The sequence below is a fragment of the Apiospora aurea genome (assembly GCF_038362705.1).
Source record: "Apiospora aurea strain CBS 24483 chromosome Unknown utg000003l_segment0_segment0, whole genome shotgun sequence".
Classification (NCBI taxonomy): domain Eukaryota; kingdom Fungi; phylum Ascomycota; class Sordariomycetes; order Amphisphaeriales; family Apiosporaceae; genus Apiospora; species Apiospora aurea.
This window is the reverse complement of record NW_027117390.1, coordinates 310,018-323,455: the sequence shown is the minus strand read 5'-3', so window position 1 is coordinate 323,455 and position 13,438 is coordinate 310,018. Positions and strand designations below refer to the sequence as shown.

Sequence of the window (13,438 nt, the reverse complement as noted above, 5' to 3'; positions counted from 1 at the left end):
AATCTCTATGGTTTTGACTATTTACATACATGCCGACCAGCCACAGAGGCGTAGCAGCGTTACACCTTACCCCATGCCTGGATTGACGTTCTAAATAAGCTCACCAACCCCCTCGCTGACCCCCCCTTACTAAACCCCCTATTATTAGACGAATAATATTATTACCGAGCAATATTAATAGTATATAAAGTAGGTTAATTAATACTCGTTTTTCGATTAAAATAGATTAAACTCTTCCTTTTTTTTATACTTTTTACTATTATACGTTTCGTTAAAAAAGAATGCGTTACAAAGGCTATATAAAAGGTTCTCGGTGATAAATTAATTAACTGAGCTATTCGAGATAATAATTTAAATAAAAAGGATTTTATATAACCGTATCGCCGGTTTATTAAATCGGTAATAAAAATATAAGGCCCTTTAATTCTTATTATTTATTAAAAAGACTTTTTTAATCGATTAAGTTTTATTTTAAGCTAGTCTCGGCTTCGCATTAATTTATAGTATATTTTAGCTATATATTTAACGTATATTAATCGAAAAAGGGATCGATTATAGGCTTAGTAATTATTAAGTGCGCCGTTTTTTAAAGCGTTATTCCTTTATTAAATCTTTACGGTTTAAGCAGATCGATTTTCGGCGTCTCTAGTGTACTTTAAACGAGGCCGTGCACGAGTTTTTTAATAGACTCGATAATAACACCCTTTAATTTATTTTATTATTTTATTAATTTAACGCCGAAATACTGAAACAGGCCAGGAAAGGGAAAAGATCGATAACTCGGTTGAATTATCGAATAATCGAAAATAAACTTTATTATTTAAATCTACGAGGTCGAATTAACCTAGCCGAACCTTTATCGAGGGGACGCAGCTAAGGCGCCACGGTATGGATGATTCGATGGATGATTCGATAGTTATTGATACCGGTCGCGCCGGACTCGCGTAGAGCTAATACTACCCGCGAAGTAACGTTACGGCGTATAATTAAGGACTTTAAACGCTTTAAACGTGTCTTAGTAGCGAAAATGGCTCGAGAAGAGGTATCGAAAAAGGATTAAAGTATTTAAAGAAACTAATCGCTAATTTAATAACCTTTAATAGTAGGCGTAAAGAGATTTTTTAAATAATTAGGGAATTTTATATCGAAGCGACCGAATTATAACCGCACTTCGACGACGATAATAACGCGCTAGTAACCCGCGGGGAATTGCGAAAGATAATCGGAGAAACTATCGCTTAAATTACGTAGGATTTTAAAGCTATATAAATTAAGTCCTGGGCTTAAATTATATTTGCGCCGCGTAGTAGTAATCCTACTGCCTGGTAATCGAAAATTATCGTTCTAGCCCGCCGAAACCGCGAAGTAGTAATTAAAAGCGTAGATTAATTTAACGATATTTAGAAAAGGAAGCTAATAAATATTATGCAGAGCGTTAATATAATAATCGGGCATAGCGAGGCTATCGTAGCGAAGAAACTATTTAGCGGCGATATCGTTTTTATTTTTAAAAACGAGGCGAAGAAACATATAGAGAATAATGGATGGGTTTTAAACGCTTTCGGGACTAACGCGTAGCTTATTTATAGAGAATTCGTAGTTATCGCGAAAGGGGTTCCAGCGAAGAAGCTACGGGATATTTACGACGAAGCCGCGTTATTACGTAGTTTGTTCGTAGATAAATATAATCCGAGAGAGATTTCGAAATGTAAGCGTAGCTTACCGAAGAATCTTGAAGTACGCTACGCTTCCCTTATTTTATATATAAGCTCCGTTTAAACTGCGAAAAACTTATGCGATAACGGCTTAATATAGGATTCCGAAATTTTCGATTACGAACCGTATAACGCCAGCCTCCGCATCTAATAGTATTACCGTTGCTACGGCTACGGCCACGTAGTTAAGTATTATCGGAAACAGTAGTAATATAGCTACTACTTTACAGTAATACACCCTAAAGGAGACCAAAAGTACCCCTAGAGAGGATTACGAGGCAGGAAACGTTATATTAATTACGGTAAAGAATACACGGCGTAGGATTACGGCTGCCCCGTAACGATTTAGTAAAGAAAACGCGTAAAAGAAGTTTATACTTACCGGCCTCGCTAATTCGAAATCCGTAACACCGGCGACAGCTCGGTAAGAATAAAGCGTTTATTATTACCGATAACGCTCTTTATTAGCGATAGAGAAGAGTATATAATAATTTCGCGGAAAAAAAGCCGCCCGCGATTCGATTCGATAACGAATAGTTAAGGTAAAGAAATATACTCGTAAAGCCGGCGCGGTATTATCGCTTCCCTATTAACGTAAAATACTATTATAGTTTTATAATTATAAGCTTATAAATAGTATATTAAAATATCGTAGTATTAAAAGTAATAACGGTACTTGCTTTAATTAATTAAAAAGAGTACGATATATTAACACTATAAAAAGTATAAACGAACCCTTGTACGTAAACCGTGTACTGCTTAGAAACAGCTAGGTATCGAGTAATTTACGGCGAAGGCTGAGCGGTTATTTATATATATAAACGCTTCGATATCGTTAAACTAAAGATTAAAGTAAGCCCCGATTAAGCTACCGTTACGATACCGAGGGGAAAAAGTAGCCGCTTTATTATATAATTTATATATTCGTTAATTTAAAAAACTTTTCAATAGCGGAGCCTTTTAAACGATTTCGATACGACCTCGTACCCCGGGCGATATTTACTCGTCGAAAACTTTAATATATACTATCCGCTTTAAAACGTATATAGTAAGAAATCGTACGGAGTAGATAACTTTCTTGCCTTTACGGACTAATAGAACCTAAAGTTAACTACGCTATATAAAAAAATTACGAAACGACGCTACGGATAAAGAGATTTTACGTTAAACTTAACTTAGGTAACACGAGGAACGATAATTTTATATAAAAAAACCCTGGTTTAAAAGGTTCTAACTATAGGGTATAGGTCGTTCGCGTTAAACTAAAAGCCAACTCGTTACGAGGTAGTAAAACGAAAGTAGAGGGATAGAACTAAACGATGTTAAATAAAGGGCTAGTACGGGCGGAAACCGGAGCACGTTTAACCGATATCGCCGAGCTAATAAGCCGGGAAGAGTTAAATTAAGCTATCGATAACCTTATAAGCGACCTACGAAAGATTACCGATATAGTAGCCCTAAAAAAACCCCTTATACTAATAAAGGTACGCCTTAGTGGTTACCGGAGGTTTAAAAAGCGTAAATTATAACGAAATAACGATACCGAGCTTATTTCGTAGTACCCTCGTAATATACTTAAAACTAATACACCGAGTCGAAAACGGACTTAAAAAGAATCGTTTAAATAGCGAAAACGAAAAGCTGGCGCTACGTAATCGCCGCTACCTCTTACGATTTTAAAATACTTTGGTCGCTCAAATAATAGGCCCGACTACGGAACTAAACGCTACCACAAACAGCGGGAATCCCAGAATTACGACGTAACGAAAAAGCTATTAACGAGGCGCGAAGCCACAACGAGAAAGCTACGCTTTTTTTGAAGAGGTTCTTTTTTAATTTAAAAGCCGACCTTACGGATTTAAATACCGTACCGAACCACGCCTTTAGCCTTACCCTTATCGAGGCAGAGGTAACGGTTAAGGAAATAAGAGATATTATTAAGTAAACGGGACCCTGGAAGGCTTTAAGGGAAGACTTTTTACTTCTTGGTTTCTTTAAAGCGTATAGGGAACCCTTTTTCCGGACGTTAGCCGGCTTAGCGACAGCGAGTTTCCGGCTTACCTATTTCCTTAAACGTTTCCGTATGGTAAAGGTTATCGTAATCTTAAAGTTAAATAAAATAATAACCGAAAAATAGACACCTGGTAAATAAAAACCTATTTTATTACTTAGTACGGTCGGGAAAATAATAAAAATAGCTATAAACCGGCGAATTATCGGAATAGCTGAGGAGTACTCGTTTTTACTTAAAAGCTAAATAGGGAACCGAACGTAGTAGTTTATTAAGCTGGCTATTCGACTAATTATCGACGTCGTTCGTATAACGTGGTAATAAAAAAGCGTTGCTTCCTTCCTTTAGTTCGATATTAAAAGCGTTTTTAATATAGTTAACTATAAAAGATTAATTATTACACTCCGCGAAAAGGGATTGCCGGATTGGGTTTACCGATGGGTCGAGAGCTTTATTACGAATAGATCGGTCTACCTTTATTTCGACGGTAAGTCGTTAAGGAGGATCTAGCTCCGCGCTGGTATTTCGTAAGGCTCCCCGTTATTACCGATCCTCTTTATTTTCTATATCGCTATATTATACGAAGAGTTAAAAGCGTACGAGTAGTTTATTATTGTCGGATTCGTAGATAATACGAATCTTATTACCGTAAAGCTAGACTACGTTACGAATTATTGAAACTTAAAAAGAGCTTAGGAGATTTATAACCGTTGGGCACGTATAAGAGGGATGGAGTTCGAATTTAAAAAGAGCGAGCTTATCTATTTTATTAAAGTACGAAAAGCTTATACGTTATAGGTACGCTTTGAAGACGCTATTATAACGCCGGTAACCTTTACGAGATTCCTCGGCGTTTAGTTTTATTGGAAGTTATAATGGAAGGATTATATTTTAAAAATTAAAGCGAAAATGGTAATTTAGATATTAGTTTTTATTAGGCTCGCAGCGTTAATTTGGGGATATTCGGTACGAAAGGCAAAGGAGCTTTATACGAAAATAATACGTAGCGTACTCGCGTACGGAGCGTCGGCTTAGTATAGAGTAGGCGATATCGAAAAAGGGCTAGCTTTTAGCTTTATAATAGTTTAGAACTCTTATTTTCGGACTGTAATAAGGGTATATAAAGCGACCCTTTAATACTATTTAAAAATTAAAGCGGTAGTTCCCCCTTTTAATTTTTATTTAAATGCGAGGGCAGCTAGCTTCGAGATACGTACAGAGACTATCGGGAAACTATAATTTTTACGCGGCGCTTATATAAAAGCGGTAGAGATTATTAATAAAGAACGTAGCGTAAAGAGAAGGAGATAAAGGAGACTTTAAAGGGTTATTAGCGAAGCCCTCACGATTTTATAGTTAAGCGACGCTTAATTAACGTTAGTTAGATAATGGCTAGATAGTTAAACGGTCGAACAAGCGCTTAAAGAGAAATGGGAATAAAAATGGTTCTATGCCGTTATTTCGACGCGAGGCCGCCGCGAATTAGCTATAAAGTCGCCGCTAAATTGGGGAGCGTGCCGTTATTACGATAATATATTTAAACACGAAGTATCGGTTTTAATATAAGCACGCACTAAAAGAATAGGGCTTAAATCGTTCCTATTTACTTATCGGGTTTTAAACGTCCCGACGCCGCTATATAATTACGGTAAAGAACGGGAGATAGCCGAATACCTGATCCTATATTGCAAAGACTTCGAGGGAAGACAAGAGTAGTTAATAAAACAGCTAGCACCTAGTCCGCTGCGAACTCGTCGCGATTTAGCGGCGCTTACTGTAAAAAAGATACGGCGAAGGTTATCGCAAAGTGGCTTTTACGGACCGGTCGACTACCGCTATATAAATTGGCAATAGAAATTAGGGGACTACCCGAACCTAGATAATTTCTCTTCAGGCCCTAAAGTAAGGGTCACTAGGCTGGTAGGTAAGAACCAGTATGGTAACGTCGAGTACGTGAGGTAGATTTTACGATATTAACAGCGTATATTTTTAGTCCAGCTTCGGCACGGTTTATTACACGAGGAACTAGGTAAATGTATCGAAGGCCTTCGGCATACGGCGTACTATTAATAATAATAATAATAATTTAAATGCGTGTATTAACAAAGGAAGCTTAATTAGAGTATATCCACGCCGATCTATAAATTAAAAGTATATAGGTGTGATAAAATCGATTAATTTAACGGCGTTAGTGTTATTGTTTTAGTCTTTTTTCCCTTGGTCAGTAAGGGGGGGTCAGCGAGAGGGTTAGTGAGCTTACCGCTGGCCTCAACTAAGACTCCCGCCAACTGGCTCATGTGGCAATTTCGTTTTCAGCGGCCGGCAAACTTGATTCTAGGGACTTGAGATTGCCTTCACATGCAGGCACTTGAATCCATACCGACATACTCTATAGCGTGTTTTTATGGTGCTCCGCTTTCCCTGTCCTTTTCCAAGCTGACATCAAGGCAGGCTAGCAGAAAGAAAAGTCGGACAGAACGCAACTCAGCCCCCTTTCGTACACGTTGAGTCTGCGACAGAAGGCTCAGTGCGTGGTGGAGGGGCAAATATGAGTAACGACACACTACAGTCGCCCTGTTCTATTTTAACCAGCGTGTCCAGTTTAGTAACACAAACCGATTTGGGGGTTAGCCTTGTCGGACAATAATGTTGCTCGTAACACTCAAGGTCGGCGTGGTATCGCTGATACCCGTGCTCTCCCATGGCTCCGGCTTCAATACAACCGCCATCCTCATCACCACCATCCAGGCGACCTGCTGCTGCCTCCCACTATGCAAGGCCCGCCGCATCCTATCGAACAACCACCAGTGCTGCTGCCCATCATGTCCTCATCGCCTAGGAGACGGAACTCTCCCATGCCGTGACCCCCGATGTATCACGCCGTTCCTATCTCAGGGCCGTGGTGGTGCGGTATGGCCTTTATGGGCTGTTGAGAGACATAGCCTATTGCACGAAGTTGTGAAGATACGAAATCCATTGCGGTGGAGTGATATTGATGGTTTTTTGTAAGTTGATGGGCTCGGCAAATTGAAATAAAGAACCCCTCAGTCTGTATCTTTGGCTTTCAATTGGTGTATCTGGAATAGATGACCCCCGCTTATCTAGAAGCCAGATGCATGACCAGTCTGATACTAAATTTGAGTCCAGTGTGGTTGCGAATCTAACGATGTTAACTCTTCCAAGTACGCGTAGACATCGTCGCCCCGCTTCCAAAGAAAGGTCTCGAAATCCTCCATTGCCCGTATCTCGTCTTCGGTCACGTCATACCGACCCCAGTCCGAGCCATCCGGGTCTTTGGCAAGATAGACCGATATCTTCGTGATGGGGAAGTCGTCTTCATGCTTCACCCGTAGAATTCCGTCGGCCCCTTCTTCAACATAGGAGCTTAGACGAAAGCGTCGCTCGATGAGAAACGGCGGCGGCGGGCTCTCCGGCACATAATGGGTTTCCGGTCTCGCCAGGGCCGGATGCAGTTTGGGGAGATTGAAGAGAACCTTCACCGCCGGGGGCGGATTCTCGACCCGAGAACGATCCTGTAAATGCGTTGCCAGGACATCCATGAGGCTTTTGCCGACAGCCTGGCGTTCCCGGACGTGAGACCACGATGACTTGCCGTCGTGGTCCAGCCATACGTGGAGGTTGTGTAGATGAGGCAGCTGACCTGCGGCTGCCCATGCGCGGGCCCATGTGGCGCATGCTACTGCCGTCGCGTCCTCACCTGCTTCCTGAGCTGCATGACCGGGCGGATCGTCTTGGAAGTTTGCCAGTGCTTCGTAGACGGGAAGCGGAAGCCGTAATGTGACTCGCAATCTCTGAACCAGAGGGTACGCGTACCTGGCCAGATTCCAGAGATGGCTTGGGCCCGAAGTCTCTTCGGCAGGCTTCCGGCTCAGCAGCTCGAGGGTGGGCAAGTCCGTAACGTTGATGGTTGCACCTTCGAGCACCATGTTACCGACATCGAGAAGCCTACAGTGGGAAAGAAACGGTGAGCCGAAAGTTGACTTGGGGGAATTATCGTGATGCTCACATTTTCTTGCAAACGGAAAGAAGGTCACTGACGTAGCCCAGGTTGTGGGTGCTCGAGGCCTCTTCGCATTCCCAATGCGGCCCCCAGGAGGATCGCACACGACGAGCCCACGTAGGGTCCTTCTCGTCGGCACCCTTAGGATGACGGCCCCCGCTAGGATCGCAGAAGCCTCCCAGTGGAAGGCTGGTAGGGGGGTTCAAGGCAGGTTGAGACTTGGAGACGGCCCTGTGGGGACAAGAACAGGTGTATAGAGGAGGAGGTAACGAGATATTCGTAGATGGCACGACGAATTTCGGCAGGCGCCGAAATGAATCGGCTGTCAAGCTGCGGGTGCACGGCTGCGTCAAACATGGTGCTTGTGTCTAGTTGGGGAGGGCTTTTGGTGTTGTGTTCAGAGAAAGATTTGTTGGTGCAAAGGTAAGAAGCATGCACGAGAGGGAGAGGGCAAGGGAGAGAGGCACAGTTGAGTGCTAAAGTCAGGTGTTGGTTGAAGTTTGAGGCGCAGTGCAGATCGACCTACCTGCGAAGCTGCAGTTGGTCAGGGAGGAAAGTGATGATAAAGTCGGGCTGGATCACCAAGGCGGTGCCAAGAGTTTGTTAAAGTATCCCTATCGATGGCTTCTATTCACAATCTATTCTTGAGAAGTCAATGCACCCTCTCAATGAAGTCCGCAATACCTACATCAAGATCCAAGTGGGGATCACCGGCCGTCTTGGTCCTAGTGTCGGTGGATGCTGTCGGAGCACTTGGCCGGGTGTCCACGGGAGCCTGTGGATGGTCGGCTGCTGACGCGCGAGGCAAGTGGTCCAATGCTCTTGGTCGTATTAGGTCTGTGACATCTCCTGCATTGTCCATTGACCTCGCGCTGCCAGCTGAGTTTGTGGGTATGGCAGCGGTCGCAAGCACGACGCAGTACCAGATCTGCAGGCCAGAAGCCCTGGGTCAGCGTGTAGTGTGTTGGCTGGTCAGGGCAATTTGGTCGACGCCTCAGGGCCCTACCAGCCTGCAGCAGGCTGTGAGCGCACTACTGGACCAAAAGCAATCAGGACAACCAATCTCCCACGACACTTCTAATCGTAATTCCAGAACTTGCGAACAACATCACCAGCCGAGGACATATCTTGAAATGCGATGGTTACGCATTATGGCCTACTCTATACCCAAAGTTGCATTCCATCATGTCGTTTACCCGACATCGATTCTGACGTGCCTGACTCAGCAACCCCGTGCAACATGTTGGCATCAACAAACGCCTTCGCACCTAAACGTACCTGAATGGTACCAACACGAGATTCCCATGGTTACTGCAGCGCAAGGTAGCGGCCTGCACCCTTGCATACCCGCGAGCTGAGCTCACGCAGGGCGAAATGCGGGTGCATTCCTGTTAGGTAGCACCACTAATGCACCAAGCATCTCGTAACCTTACTAAGTCCAGTCGTCAGCCCGTCCCCATAATATCAAGCTCGGTATTGCACCCAAAAACAGATATAATCTTCCATTGATCAGGCTGACCTGTTGGCGTCGTGACCGTCATCGTCACGGGGCGTACGCTTCTTTTCCATTGCCCCACAGTCTTAATCACTTTGCAGTAGTGTAGTTCGGTTACGAGGAGGTGGTTTAACAGTCACACGACGGCTTGCCCGTGGTTTATCTGTATGGACTAAGACACAAGCTCACTAAATGCTATGACGGGAATCCGGCTCTTGGGTAAGGCCAACATTGAACAGATCATGGGTGAAATGTGTCAGTCAGCACCTTGCATTCTATGAACTGGATCGACATCCAACAAGCTGCTTTCGGGACGCTATTACTTCAGCCGTGCGATGCTGACGGCAGTGGCGTGTAAAGCAAAGCGGGCCACAAGGAGATGTGCACTTTTCCATAATTTGCTATTAATAGAATCTAGTCTTTTCTTTTCTTCATCCATATCGGGTTAGGTGACGGTGAGGAAAGGCTCCTATGAAGACCAAAATGCAATTCTCTCCGGTATTTATAGAGGTCAGGGTGTCTGATATTTGGGAACCCATCCATAGACAGTGTTCCAAGACATTTTATTCCTAAGAGCCCACAATGCTCCGTGTCACTATTGCCTCTATCCTTTTGGCCTGCGTCGTTGACGCATGGCTTCCTCAGGACCGCAGCGACCTCGCGGCGTTCAATCAAAGCCGTTATGTGGGAGAACTGGGGAAGCGGTTCCAGCCTCATCTCCCAAACGGCGTTACCAAAATCCGAGGCGTCAACTTTGGTGGTATGTGTCTGCGCGGTTTTCTTCACCTGCCCTCATGATCAGGTCTTTATTCACATATGCATCAACTAACCTCCCTGGTATAGGCTGGCTGGTGTCTGAGCCTTGGATGATGCAAGATGAATGGAGGTCAATGGGCTGTACGCTCGAGTCTGACGTCTCCGAGTTCGATTGCATGCGGAACCACTACACGGGCAACAATCGCGCGGCGGGCAACCAAGCCTTCCAGAAGCACTGGAGGGAGTGGATCAACACCGACACGGTCCAGTCCGTGCACGACGTCGGCCTGAACACCATCCGGATTCCGATCGGCTACTGGTCCTACGACGACATTGTCGACAAGGCCAGCGAGCCCTTCGCCGACGGCAACGCCATGCTTCCATACCTCGACGCCGTGGTGCAGAAGGCCACCAACCTGGGAATGTACGTCATCATCGACCTCCACGGCGCTCCCGGGGGCCAGCAGCAGGACGGCTTCACCGGCCAGAATCCCAACCCTGCCGGTTTCTTCAACGACTACAACTTCGACCGCGCCTGCAAGTGGCTCTCGTGGATGACGAAGCGGATCCACAGCAACCCCGCCTACGCCTCCGTGGGGATGATCGAGGTCCTCAACGAGCCCGTCTCCAAGCACGACGCGGACGGTCGCTACCCGCCCCCCGGCGAGGACCCGGGCCTGGTGGAGAAGTACTACCCGCGCGCCCTCAAGGCGGTCCGCGACGCCGAGAGCGGCGTCCCGGACGACAAAAAGCTGCACGTGCAGTTCATGTCCGCCAAGTGGGACTCGGGCAACCCGCGCCAGTCCTCGAGCGTCGCCAACGGCTTCGCCACGGCCTTCGACGACCACAACTACATCGGCTTCGCGCTCAAGAACACGGGCGACCAGTACCAGCTGATGCACCTGGCCTGCACCGACTCGCGCCTCGTGGGCGGGGAGGACTTCCGGATCACGGGGGGAGTGGAGCATGACGTCGGACGCGGACTGGCAAGACGCCGACTTCTTTAAGAAGTTCTTCACGGCGCAGCAGCAGCTCTACGAGAAGCCCGGCATGAACGGCTGGGTCTTCTGGACGTGGAAGACGGAGCTGAACGACCCCCGCTGGACGTACTCGTACGGTACGTACTTGAACTATATCCCGTCGACGGCGGCGGGGTTGGAGAATAACGTGTACCAAGACGTCTGTGCCGGATACAGATGAGGGTTGGTCGGAGGCATTCCACACACGGATATACGTGAATAGGAGGTGCATTCCCGATTGACCCGTGTTTTTGGGACAGGGCTTGTCTAGAAGGGTATACTAGTGCTTTGGACAGTACGCAAGTCGAATTACGGGCTGAGAGTAGACTTGAAATAAAGATACAAAGAATATGGCTATATAGGTTTCAGAACCCATGTTTGCAGGCAGGAACAGTGTTTGTGTTGAGTAAAAGTAATGCAGGACGGCCTCAAGTGGTGACACGGATTAGTCTGCGTGGGTCTACCCCTATTATTACAAAGACCAACAATTGGGTAGAACCGAGTCTACCACAACACTCATTCCATATATCTCCCACAGGTCAATCTAGGTTACCATGATAAGTTCGTCTCGTATTTATGGCTTTCACTCCAATTCTTCAACATGAGCTTACGCTTCCGAAGCTAATGCACTCCCCTTGATGGGGACAGCGCTGCCTCCACCATGTCAGGCTATCAAACAATTGGGTGATATTTAATTAGTACCGTGACATATATTTGATACAAGTATTCGGCATGGTGCTTAACCTGTAACCAAGAGCTGCGTTGTTGCCATCAAGGGGATCCTGCCGGTTCGTCGACCCCCGGGAATTCGACCCCAAACGCCAGAGTAAATAAGACGGGAAACCAGGTGAACAACGCCAAGATCTGCCCGAACCCAATCTCCGTCTCGGACGTGTGCCCCTGCCCGTCCTCGACGGCCTTGGTCCGGATGACCATCAACATGATCCACTCCACCAGCGCCAGCAGAACGCAAAGGATACGGAAAGCGGGCCCGACGAGCCCAACGAGCCGCGTGTGTGCGCAATAATGCGTGATGCACACGGAAACCATGCCCAAGAGGGGCATAAGCGTGGTCAAGCACGCTACGGCCAAAGTGTATTGGCCCGCCTGCGTGTACAGGAAGACGCTCACCCGCAAGTTGAACTGGCCCCCGAACACGAGGCGCGTCGGCGACGTGCGGCCCTGCTCGCCGACGACCCAGACGACCCACACCACCACGGCGCAGAGGAGGCACACGAGCGCCGTCAGCACTCTAGGCCACAGCACCGGTAGCCGTCTTGGTCGTCGGCGGCGGAGACCGCCACCGCCTCCTAATACGACGGCGCCGCGTTGCTGCTGCCGCTCGTAGTGGAGGGTGTGCGCCACCAGGACCGGCAGCACCGCGAAGGCGGGCGCCAGGGCCAGCAGCCGGTACTCGTAGATGTTGGGCAGGCGGAAGTCGCTGCGGAAGGAGCTCGGCGCGGCGCGCTTGCCGGCGAAGGTGACGGCCGAGGCGACGGCGATGGAGAGGGCCAGGATCATGGTGGTCGTGTAGAAGGCCGAGAAGGACTTGTCCGTGCGGCGTTGTAGACCGTCCTTGTTGCTGCGATAAAAGAAGACACAGAAGAATGCGGAGAGCAAAAGCTGGATCAAGTACGAAGCCATCACCTGTGGGTGGGTGAGTAAGTTCGAACTCAGCCTTTGAGCGCGTTGGGTGCAAAGGGGGGAGGGGGCGAGCAAGCAATTGAGGGGCGAGGAATTCTTCTTACACAAGGTCCTGCCACATCCGGATTGCCAATCGTGGTCAGATCGTTTTGTATTAAATCGCGGCACACGGACCGGGGCCCATGGACGAGGTTTAAGTAGGGCTGGGCGTGCGTCACCGTCTTGTTCCCCCGGTAGCTCGCCACCGCGATGGACGTCGCGTTCTCGCAGAAGGCGGCTACCCGGCGGTTCTTGGGGAAGTGGGCGCCCCGGAACCACCACTGCTCGATTTCGCAGTCCTCCGGCATCCTCTTCCCGCGCGCCGCGGCGGGGCGGTAGCCCTCGCGGGTGTACCCGAGAACATTTTGGCGGTCGGCCCGGCAGAAGTCGAACTTCTTGTCCCGGTTGACGGCCTGCAGGATGTACTCGAGGTCTCCGCAGTTCTTCGTGGCGTCGAAGGATAAGGATCCTTCTTTGGCAAGCTGGGTGACCCAGTCGCTCTTGGCGCGGCAGGTAGGGTTGGTAGGATTGGGAGGAGTGTCGCTTTCGGGCTCTTGGCTGGAGGAGAGAGGAAAAAGGAGTAAGACAATACAAAGCACGCACAGTCTGACAATGGCAGCCCCCATGATGTAGTTTTTCGGGTCAGCCCGTCAATTAAGCAAATTTTGCCTGGAGCAACCTTTAAACGAAGCCAAGAGTTGGAAATTGAACCCCAAGCGGGATGGAGAGTTATTGAAT

At 47.4% G+C, this 13,438-nt stretch overlaps 3 protein-coding genes across 3 annotated transcripts; 1 reads left to right on the top strand and 2 right to left on the bottom strand.

The window, feature by feature from the left end:
* Nucleotides 1–6,857: 6,857 nt before the first annotated feature.
* On the bottom strand, nucleotides 6,858–7,673 carry PG986_003940 (uncharacterized protein; the record flags this gene model as incomplete). Its single annotated transcript, XM_066840162.1, has 1 exon — nucleotides 6,858–7,673. The coding sequence occupies one exon, from the start codon at nucleotides 7,671–7,673 to the stop codon at nucleotides 6,858–6,860; it is 816 nt and encodes a 271-aa protein (XP_066702789.1).
* Nucleotides 7,674–9,824: 2,151 nt separating this feature from the next.
* PG986_003939 (beta-1-6-glucanase) lies at nucleotides 9,825–11,198 on the top strand (the record flags this gene model as incomplete). The annotated part of the gene is made up of 3 exons (XM_066840161.1): nucleotides 9,825–10,002; nucleotides 10,086–10,924; nucleotides 10,959–11,198. 3 exons carry the CDS (start codon nucleotides 9,825–9,827, stop codon nucleotides 11,196–11,198), a joined length of 1,257 nt encoding a protein of 418 aa, XP_066702788.1.
* Nucleotides 11,199–12,090: 892 nt separating this feature from the next.
* Nucleotides 12,091–13,326, bottom strand: PG986_003938 (uncharacterized protein; the record flags this gene model as incomplete). Its single annotated transcript, XM_066840160.1, has 3 exons — nucleotides 12,091–12,099; nucleotides 12,149–12,664; nucleotides 12,766–13,326. 3 exons carry the CDS (start codon nucleotides 13,324–13,326, stop codon nucleotides 12,091–12,093), a joined length of 1,086 nt encoding a protein of 361 aa, XP_066702787.1.
* Nucleotides 13,327–13,438: the final 112 nt, after the last annotated feature.